This window comes from Elaeis guineensis, chromosome 12, assembly GCF_000442705.2.
Source record: "Elaeis guineensis isolate ETL-2024a chromosome 12, EG11, whole genome shotgun sequence".
Taxonomy (NCBI): domain Eukaryota; kingdom Viridiplantae; phylum Streptophyta; class Magnoliopsida; order Arecales; family Arecaceae; genus Elaeis; species Elaeis guineensis.
Window position 1 is genome coordinate 6,807,299 of NC_026004.2, and position 10,749 is coordinate 6,818,047.

The following is a 10,749-nucleotide window of genomic DNA, read 5'->3' on the forward strand; positions in this document are numbered from 1 at the left end:
CTAAGTAAGCCATTAATTAGCACACAGCTTTCCCATTTACTGTTTTCCAGATTCTCGAACCCTCCAGTATCCCGGTTGTTTCCACGACGCAATGGTAACTCATTTCTCCAGGTAAGTAAATAGTTTCCCTTTTTCTTCGTGGGTCGGGGGGTAAATATTTGATCCTTTTGATAGCAAGGTAAGTAAATACTAGTAATTTCATCCGCGTGGGTCTTCGTTTTTACTCTCAAGGGAGGCAATGCCACCCGGATCCGCGTGGACTTCGTAAAAAAAGAGGGAACTCATAAATAATAAACAACTCTGAGTTCCCGGAGGTCAAAGTAAAACCGGATAATTTACCCAAATAAAAATAAAAATAAGACCGGATTCGCACGAGTTGTCGGCACGTTGGATGGGAAGCCGATTCCAGGAATGGTTACGTTAGGGTACGTCTCGTCCACGGCCTATAAATCAAGAAGGGGGACTGCTTCCCCGACCATAGCTTGCCTGAATCGCCCTCTTTTTGCTTCTGCCACTGTCGCCGGAGCTATTCGCCGCCCCTCCTTGCTGACGCCCAAAAGAACTCTCCATTGAGGAACAGATAGGGAGCGAGATAAAGAGAAAGGGGATTTGCCGCTGGGTTCTTCCAAATTGGTATGTTCTTTAGAAGCTTCTGTTTCTTTTTTTTTCTTTTTTTCTTTTTGGTTTTTGCTAGTGTTTTTGGGTTCGTTCAGGTTTGATGATTGATCTTTGTGAGGAAGATCCTTCCGATCGATGGAAAGTTTAGATTTTGATGGGAAAATAGATTACTTTTTTTAGTTTGGAATGTTTCGTTGGGTCGATCTCTAGGAACAGAAGAGTTTTCGTTTAGATGAAGGAGTACAAGGAGAAGGAAAAGATGGAACTTGAGTTTTCATGGAAATCGCTTTTTTTTTTTTTTCTTTATTTCTTTCGCTGATGAAACGTTTCGAGCGTTCCATTTTTCATTGATCGTCCATGAAATTCCGAATTGCGTTGGATCTAGGGGTTTTAATCAAGCGATCAAGATTAGCCGGCGAGGGGCCGAAGAGAACATTGAAAGATAGAAATTTCTATTAATCCTTCCCCACCCCTTTCCTCCGACAAAAGGAAGAAAAAAAAGGTTTTTGGTTATTTTATCGCTCTTTTTTCGGTCACTTGATCTGTAGAAACTGTGGGTCACTAATGTCTTCTTTCTCTTTGCACCTCAACTTGGGCCTTCCGCTGGATTTTGTTTTCCTCTTAAAAAAAAAACCATCTTTTTTTAATTTATTTTTTGTTTTTTGGAATTTTCTTTTGATGGAAAAGACTGTTCTTTATCTGTTTTTCTTTTTCTTTTTCCTTCACCTGGTAGAGTTTGTTTCTCTGGATCGTTGGCCAAGAACTTAGTAACTTCCTCTACTCGCAACATCCCCGAAATCGTAGTTTTTCATCTATTTACATATGTGTGATTTTTTTTTTTTTTTTTTTTTTACCTTCTCGTTTATGGAGTCTATATTCTCTTCTTCTTCTTCTTTTTCACGAAAGGGGAAAAACAATTGAATTAGGTGGATGTTGTATACATGCATGTGTGATAGTCTGAAAGGCATTTCAAGTTCTTTCCATGGATTGTATCGTTAAAATACGAGCGATTCTTTTAAACTCTCTTTGTTTTTTTTTTTAATTCTTAAAGATAATAGAGACTTAGCTGCTGCCTACCCTTATGTTGTGATCACATATACTAAACCAGAACTATAAAAAATACACTCACTTCATCCGTCCCACCAATAATTGAGCCTTATCCGAATCCAATTGGTGTTGTGGCTTTACAAGTCATTTCCCTGCTGTCTATTCTTCAAGCCGTGTTCAATCTTATTTTTAAAATAGTCGCAAATGCATATGAATCATTGAGGGATGCAAATCTCAGCTTAAGGAACAGTTACTATGTACACTACAAACAAAGAACGAATCATCGAGTGAATTGTTCTTTTTCTCTCACTCTCCCCTTTTTATAAAAAAAAAAAAAAAAATCAAGTTCTTGCTGCTTGTCTCCATTAAGCTCTGGCCATGCTCCTTCCTAGTGAAAAATGAAAAACTCATAAAGTAATTCAAAAGAAAGAATCTGTTCTTCTCATGGACCCTAGTGGTATCACAGACTTCCTAATGTTGCCATCAGCCACCTCTCTATCCTAGACTGTTACGGACCCACTTACTTGATGTTGGAAATGAGAGGTGAGTCTCTGAACTCATGTCATTTATGCTAAGGCTAATCTCTGCTGCTTCTGTGATGAAAGTCGTACCATCCTTGTAATTAGAGTTAAATTAGCAGCTGTATTTGAAACCTTTTTTGTGTTTTTTACTGAAAAAGCACATCTGAATGTAATCAATATTTTGAATTATTTCTTACTGTAGGATCAGTTGTCAGCCTGATAAAAACTCTACAATCTCCAACAGCACTGCATCAAAACAAAAATATAAGTATAAAAACAATGTCTACAGAAGATTTTTTTTTTTTTTGGGTTGGCAGAAGGGTGTCCATATCTCTATCTCAAAGAAACAAACATGTGGCTTTTTGCAACATTAAAGAAGTTAGGTAAGCTCCCTAATAGTTACAGCAACAATTATTAGTAGTGTTTTCTCATGTAAACAAAGGAATGTTACAGAGAGCACATCAGATTTGATTACTTGGGAATTTCTCTTATGATGTTGATTGTTCAAAATGACAATAGGAAACAGATATGTTTGTTCACTCCACCTTTGGATAAACTCAGGATTGGCCTCCAAATCTTTCATTGTAAATGGTTGTGTATTTGATAGTATGTTGGAGGGCAAACTGATCGTCCAATGTTCATGCCTGAAGTATCTATCTTCCATTTAGATTTATACACAATTTGGGAGAACAGGACAAGTGCGATCTTATCTATATTACATAAGCTTTTAAGCTTGTCCCTGTCAGGCAAAAAACAGGACTTTCTTCTTTATGCTAAGCCCTTAGTTCGGCAAACTTTGGCTCCATTCATGGCAACTTTTCTTCGTCAAACAGTCCATCAGCTAGACAGCCTCATCTCCTGAACTTATGCATAGAAATTAGAAATTCTGCCAGCCTATGCGGTCCCCATTCGAAGGTTGGCTTATGGTCATGGGCATCTTGTAAGGCATGCCAATCTTTGGCCACATTCATATCGTCCTCTTTGAAAAATATAACTCTGTTAACCCACTCTATTAGCAAAACTCTTCCAGCATTTCAATGACTAAAAATTTCCTTGCTCCCAATTGCCAGATACTAGAGAGTGCTTGAGACCACATGGAGGTAGAAGGGACTGTGGAAGGGTATGTTAAGGAATCTCAGGTTGGGAAAGAGCCATCAAAGAAGTGCAGGGTGGATTCTCCTTCGCCTTCTGCGAATAGCTGCTTCGACTGCAACATCTGCCTGGACTTTGTGTCTGAACCTGTTGTCACCCTCTGTGGCCACCTCTACTGCTGGTCCTGCATCTACAAGTGGTTGCAAGTCCAGACTACTTCACATCAGCAGTGTCCTGTCTGCAGGGCCCCGCTCTCGGAGGACACTCTTGTCCCGCTCTATGGTCATGGTCCCAGTAACAAGAAGGAATCTGATCAGAACCTCAATATCCCCCACCGACCCTCCATTTACCAGGACCATGCTCTGATTGCTTCGGTTATTGAACACCAGTCCTCTCGTGCTCATGAGGAGGAACACTTTGATATCCATCCATCAATACCACAGAGACAACTTTCCCATCATCATCACCACCAACAACACTATCCTTATAGTTTTGGTGTCATGTCAGCATCTTCATCACTGCTGGCAGCGCCCGTGTTCCATTCCATGGCAGGTGGCGTGCTGGGGGAGTTGGCTGTTGCTGTCTTTCCTGGGGTGTTCCGGAATCATGAGGCTGGATTGTATCATAGGAGCCGCCAGTATGATTTAACAGCAAGTATGAACAGCCCAAGGCGTAGGCGGCAGCAGATGCTGGTGGAGAGCTCGCTGCACCAGCTATGGCTCTTCCTCTTCTGCTGTGCAGTTCTATGCCTTTTATTGTTCTGAAGAACTACAAGTCCCATACTTTCTTCTATACCACCTTTGCCCATAGACATGTACATGAATGTCATAGGAATAAAATGCAATTCCCTTCTATCAAGACTTGTCCTTAGGTCTATTTAGATAAAGACAGGCATTTTTGTAAACAGAGGGGGAGCATTTCTGGAGAAGATTATACATTAGCTGTAATAAGAGGAGGTTTGTTGGCAGTGAGAGTTGAAGCCACTTTCAACTTCATGGCCTGTTAAAAAGACAAAATTTGTATCCTAAGCCAGAATCTGTAAATATACAATCCAGTGCTTGTAACCAGTATTATTGTGAAATATTGATGTAAAGGGCTTCGCTCGCTTCCAGTCTGGCATTGCCTTTTTTGAAGTGTGGGAATTTTTGTTGCCAACATTGGATTTACTATTGGAAGCTCGTTGAGGATGTGATGGGGAATCTAATGGCCTCCTTTGCCCCATGTTTCACTTTGAAAGCTTGACTGTTCGCTGATAAGTCTCCATCAGACGTGAACGTGCCTGTTGGTTCTGACGCAATGGTAAGACTAATCAATTTTCATGTGAACGTATTGAAAGGACCTCAGAATAACCAGTTAAACTGGTCTGAAGTTTTTTCTTTTTGTGTGTGTGTGTGTGTGTGTGTGTTCTGGTTGGAGAAAAATCTATACTTATTTTTTGGTCTTCCAGCAAGTAAACATGTAAGTTTATTGGGTGCAACCAACCATAAGCAAGGATTTCTTGGAGATACGATTGGAAGTGTGGAGTAGAGAGTATAGGATCCATCAAAAATCATGGGTGAACAAAGTGGAGCTTCTATGTCATGTCATTGCACTTCTTTGATCCTTTTAGAATAATATTCAGTATAAAATCCAGTGATAGCATTTTTCATTTTGTAGAGCCATGACATTTTGCAGTCTCCTATGAAACCATTTTGTGGGTTACCTGCTTCTAATTGATAGGTCTTTGGGAGATTTAAGCTAGCAGATGCATCTTACCGGAACGAATTCTGAAGGCCTCAAAATCATGTTTGAGAAAATATATTGCCATGAAAAAAATTTTTACAAGTTAAATGATATATGAGATCAAGAGTTCAGGTTTTCTCGGGTTTTCTGCTGTGCACCGTACAGTGTGATGCACAGCGCACCATCCATCGCACGATGGACCACCGCACATGGATGCACATCTGTTGCACATGGCCGTACACGGCTGTCCATCGTGCGATGGATGGGGCGTGCTGTGCACGGCATGATGTGATGCACAACAGAGGATCCACACGGTGAGATCAGACTGGCTAGGTGAGCCACATAATGATTGATGTATTCCTCAATTATGGATATTATTTCTGCAGTTGCTCAGTAGTCAATGGCAACAACCGAAGCAGTTGACCTATTGAATAAGTTAGGCTCCACTTCTCATGCACAAGTGAGGAGTTGATTGAACTTCTTGAGATAGCTGATGATCAGTTCCTGCCACAGTTATAGAGTGCTGAATTTCATATTTTAATCTATATTGGAAGACAAAAGGTTGAACAGGATGACAGGCCACTGATATCTTGCACATCTTTTGTAAGATCTGAGCAATTTATGGTGTTCAGATGAGCAAGTTTTGATTCATTCAGAAAGGATCAATGGAATTCAGCAACCCATTTTGTGCAATCCAATTTGATCGAAGCTCAGTTTTTTGTAGTGTAGAAAAGTTGGCAGTCTGAAAATATCTACAGTCTCCATTTTATGATCAGTTAGGATTTGAAGGATCCAGTCTGTTTATTACTTAAAGAATCCACTACCTTTTGAGCTGAAACTGTGGCAGGGAATGGGGGCATACCCACACCTTCCATGAAAAGCATCTTAATGAAAGAAGAGTTCACATTTTTCATCAGCCAAAACCCTCATTAGCTCCCACAACTTGTCTCAATCTTTAACAAACTATAGAAGAATGATAAAAGTTCTTATTCCAACCTTATCTTGTTTTTGAAGATTTCAACGAGTAACTGAAGCCACACTTTATTCCCTCAGGTTTTCATCTATTGTTTCTCTCGGATGTGACGAGAACAAGAACATCTCACAAAACTTGCTTTAAAGATCAGTTCTGTGCATACTAAATGCAATATAACAGCCAAAAAGAAACACTAATTAGTTCAGAGACAATATGTTCACCTTCTCAACGGATTACCATAATAGCTATCTATGCAAGAGATTTTATTGCATAAATCGGGAAATGAATGCACAAATCCAGAGCTAGTCTAAATTTTGTTGCAATATAGACTCTCAAAAAGGTACAAGATATGAAACAAAGGTATCTTAAATTTTACTCCTTAATTCCAAGTACAAAATAAAGAAATTCTGTTTTCATCATATCAAGTCACTCATGAGGTGCAGCACCAATTTTTGGAGAGAAGAGTAGCCTCTCCTTTTGTGCTTAATGTACATATCCATTTGCTTTCATAATTTTACCAAGAAAAATGAAGAAAATAAAGTTTCTGAAAGATTGTTATGCAATGTACACTAAATTTTGAGGAAGACAAATAGCACCATCGAAAAGGCTTCTGAAATTTTTTGTTCTTCTGATTCAACAATGACTTTGATACTAACCTTGAATCTTAACGATTTGAAAGTGCGAAATTAATATCAAAGATTAGACTTCAAAATTAAAATCTCATATCAAAACAAGGAAGTAAGCTATAGTAAATGGGAAAGAAAAGCACACTAAGGAATTTGATGTAGAACCCAAGCACGTGCTCTATACTTGCTTCCCCTGCTACAACACCAATTATTCATACTAATCACCCATTTAGTTTAATTAGGTGTCCTACCGAGTTGTTTCATTTACTTCAATCCGTTCCATGCTTCCTTCTTAAAGTTTTAGATAGCATTTGGTTGCGAAATAGACTTTGAAAGGGATATTTCTTTTACCATCAGGGGCATATATCTATTCATGATAGAGCAGAAAAAAATAGAGGGGATAGGAGCATTTAATGTGTATTGGATTTCATGATAGTTTGGATTTTATCATAAAGATCAGATTGCTCTCCCAATTTTTGAGTGTTGAGAGATTGTTTGGGGATAAAATAGTAACTAAAAGAGGATAGGCTTTCTGTCTGCCATTGGCGAAGTTTATTTCAGTAAAATGATAGGATAGACTTATAATAGCTCACTTGTACTCCAACATGGTATAGCTCACTTGTACTCCCACATGGTATAAGGCCCTATATTCTCCTTTTCATTCTAACACTTAGCAGGATATTTCCCCACTTTGAAGAATATCCCTGCTTTCTCTCCATGTCCTTGATGTGCAAGTGTTGCATACCATATTAGAACACTTCGCCAAACATTGAAGGGTACACTGTCATTTTACTCAAGGATAGTGCAAGATATCCAAATGTACCCAAAAAAAGGGCTACATTGTCATGAATCATAATGAGATGAGTTTGTCTTATGGATTGCAATGAGCAGCTAGGAGTGAGTTCGCCTTCGCCGATGTGCTAGCTAGGGCATTACTAGTATTAATCAGGTGGGACCTAAGGAACTGACAATCGATCCCCTAGAAAAGCGAGGATATATAAGTCCATATAAGATTTGCTGAGACATCAATCATCTTCATCTTAATTAGATGACATGCATGGATGATATGAAAGGACCAGTACATGATTAAGATTATCCCTTTCTCGTGATCATTGGACAGCCACATTATTACATTTCTTATGTCCCTAAGTTCAAGCATTATGTTTGATAATTGTGGATGCCAATATTGCTGCCAACCATGATCTAATGCTTTTTAGGAGAAGGATGACATTAGTTTTTACGACAAGAAATAATCCATGACGAGGCCTTGTACAAAGTTTGATGGGACCCGAATCCATATGGATGTCTGGTCTCGTCTAGGCCACAAAAAGGTGCCACCGAAATGGCTTAAAAGCTAAGAAACTTAAATATCATTCTGGACAGGGACCAAGATGGACTTGGGGCTTAAACAACAAGACCCTATCCTGTATAATTCTATAATGAGAATATATAATTGCTCAAAAAAATTCTGTTAAGAGGTTTTTTCCCCTTCCCTACTCGTTTCCTTTCTGCAAAAACTTTTGCCATGTTGCCGGGTTTGATGTAGACCCTATTCAACTAGTTATTTTTAAGTGAGAGATTTAGATCACCATGGCCACTCAATCCAGCGTGGAAAGTCACAGATAGATGATATAGGTGGTTTTATCTAATTCCATCAAAGCAAACAAGCATTCAGCGTGTCTAATGATTGTAAGTTATGTAGGTTACTGATATCCAATGGATAGCTGTAAGCTGAAATTTATATATCAAGGAGATGTCTGTGACTACAGATGAAATTGTCGCATATCTTAGTTGAATTGATAGGCAAAATTTTGTTTTCATTTGTGGTACTCTTGAAGGTAACAAGCTAATCATATTTGAAGAAACTTTAGAAGTGTCCTGCATTAATTTTTTTTTCAACATTGGTATAATGTAGTCGTATCCGCCTATCCGGCATGATACGATGAAATAAGCTGAAAAGATGACGTCTATGGGCCCAGAACCACCCATGCAAAGTTGGCAAAGAACCACGGATTTAATTGGAGAAATTATTCTAAAGTTACCAAAGAAACCATATATTAGACATTTCTCCAACTAAAACAACAATGATCACAGGTCACACGTACGCCAAGTCAGCATCCGGCCAGCTTTATCAGAAAATTTATTTTCAAGAATATTAGTAATCCATTATTAATTTTATTGAAAAATAACTTATTAATTATTTCTAAGTTAGTTGAGTCGGCTAAAAAATTTATATAAAGATTCTTAGGTAGACCACTATTATTCCCGGTACCACAAATTGTGAGAAGTTGGTCCCACAAGTAGTGAGAAGTTTTGTATGATTTTACCAGTATAATTATTCAAAGGTATTCAAATAAAGTATTAATATTCTATAAGTCAGGAGAAAGAGGACTGCACACATTAATTCTTAGAGGAAATTTCTATTAAGTATTTTTTACTCATTATTTAAATGTCCTTAAGCTACAAGAGAAGAAAAACTGTTGTGGATCCCCAAGTGTATTCATATGATCTACATTTCCTTTAGCTAGTGTTTCACAATGCAAGCATGTAATTTTGATCAGGGAGTGGTTTATGTCGATAGTACAGTTAATTTCCAATGAAGCAAGATGCAATTCATGGTAAATCTTGATTAATGCATGACTAGATGATTCGCATGCAAGCACACTACAACCTTCTTGCATAATTTGCGGTGCAAAAATCTCAAGGTTTCTTGTGATCTTCTTCTCTCACTAAAACTATTTGTTCTTGGCTAGATCTGAACCACACACCATTCAATCAATCATGGATGAGTTTGTGGTGTGGCTGTGGCATGATACTAATTTGTTGAATTGCTCCCTGTGTTGGTTGGTTAAGTTGGTCAATATGTGCATAAGAAGATAGTTGCTGAATTTAATATATTATAATCCATATATCATGGATTATAAGAGGATTTTTAAAATAGGGTTTGGATTGTACCCAATGCACGAAATAATGATTGACATCAACCATTAGATTATCTCTCGCACATCATGTTTTGCACAATTTTCAAAGCATTTTAATTTTTTTTTTTTCCTCATTTGCCAGCACAGATTTGAAACGGATGTTGTGCAATCCAACAATTGACGTCACGAGAGAACAAAAATTATTTTTTAGCACAATGGATAGGACCTGAACCCTTTTTAAATAACCATATCAATGTAAGATAAATAACTATAACTTTTGGATGGACATTCCCTATATGTTGACTCCTTTTTTTTTTTTTTTTTTTTCATTTTAAATTAAGATGATTTTGTAGATATAATATATGTCCCCTAAATTACAAGATGGTAATTATTAGTTTTCTAAATTTTGACAGACACATGTTAACAATCGAGACAACGCATGCCGTGTCCAGGCAGCAATATTTATAAACAGATAGGATCATCAAACTGAACCGTTGTCTGCTGTTAACAATCATTGATGGCCTTAAACCCAAGTTTGGTGAGTTGATTCCACAGGTTAGATCCATGTAGGCCACGTTGGCTCCATATCATCGTATGGGCCATGGCTATTACTTTCAAGGTAAGACCTTATCCACCATTATTGTTTGCTTTATTTAGAGCCACTTAATCTCTTATGATTAAGAGTTAATACTGGGCCAATAACTAACGAATTAGACAAATAAGTAAACAACAACGAACACCAACCACTGATGTATACTAGCACCAGACAATTCCTTGGAAGCAACTGAGTAAAGTAAAACCTAAGCTCAAGGCCAACTAACATTTAAATTGACTCTTTTCTTTTCAAAATTTAAGGAGCTAGATCATCTTTGGCAGGTGCATTCTCCTCACGGAGCGAGCCAGGCAAGGATTGAGTAACTCACTGTATTCTGTACCCAGTGAAACAAGACAAGATAACGGATTCTTGAAAGCGATCTACCAAAAGATTTAAGATTTTTTGTAAATATTTTTTTAGTCAATACTAAAACCCGTGTCTAGATGTTGTCCCAAGAGCCCGTCTTTTTATTACCTTATACTCTCCACACAACATTACTAACCACTTTCCCAGAACAAGACAAACGACAAAAAGCACATCTTAAGACCAAGCCCACCGACTTTCCCAAAATAAAACTGCTCTTCAGGAACACCAGATCGAAGTCGCTTTCCCTTCGGTCCACCGACCCCACTCC

At 38.1% G+C, this 10,749-nt stretch overlaps 1 protein-coding gene across 1 annotated transcript; it reads left to right on the top strand.

Moving 5' to 3' along the window:
- LOC105054897 (E3 ubiquitin-protein ligase RMA3) lies at nt 1-4,392 on the top strand. Its single transcript, XM_073246300.1, has 2 exons — nt 1-633; nt 3,257-4,392. Exon 2 carries the CDS (start codon nt 3,281-3,283, stop codon nt 4,040-4,042), a length of 762 nt encoding a protein of 253 aa, XP_073102401.1. The 5' UTR covers nt 1-633; nt 3,257-3,280; the 3' UTR covers nt 4,043-4,392.
- The last annotated feature ends 6,357 nt before the right edge of the window (nt 4,393-10,749 follow it).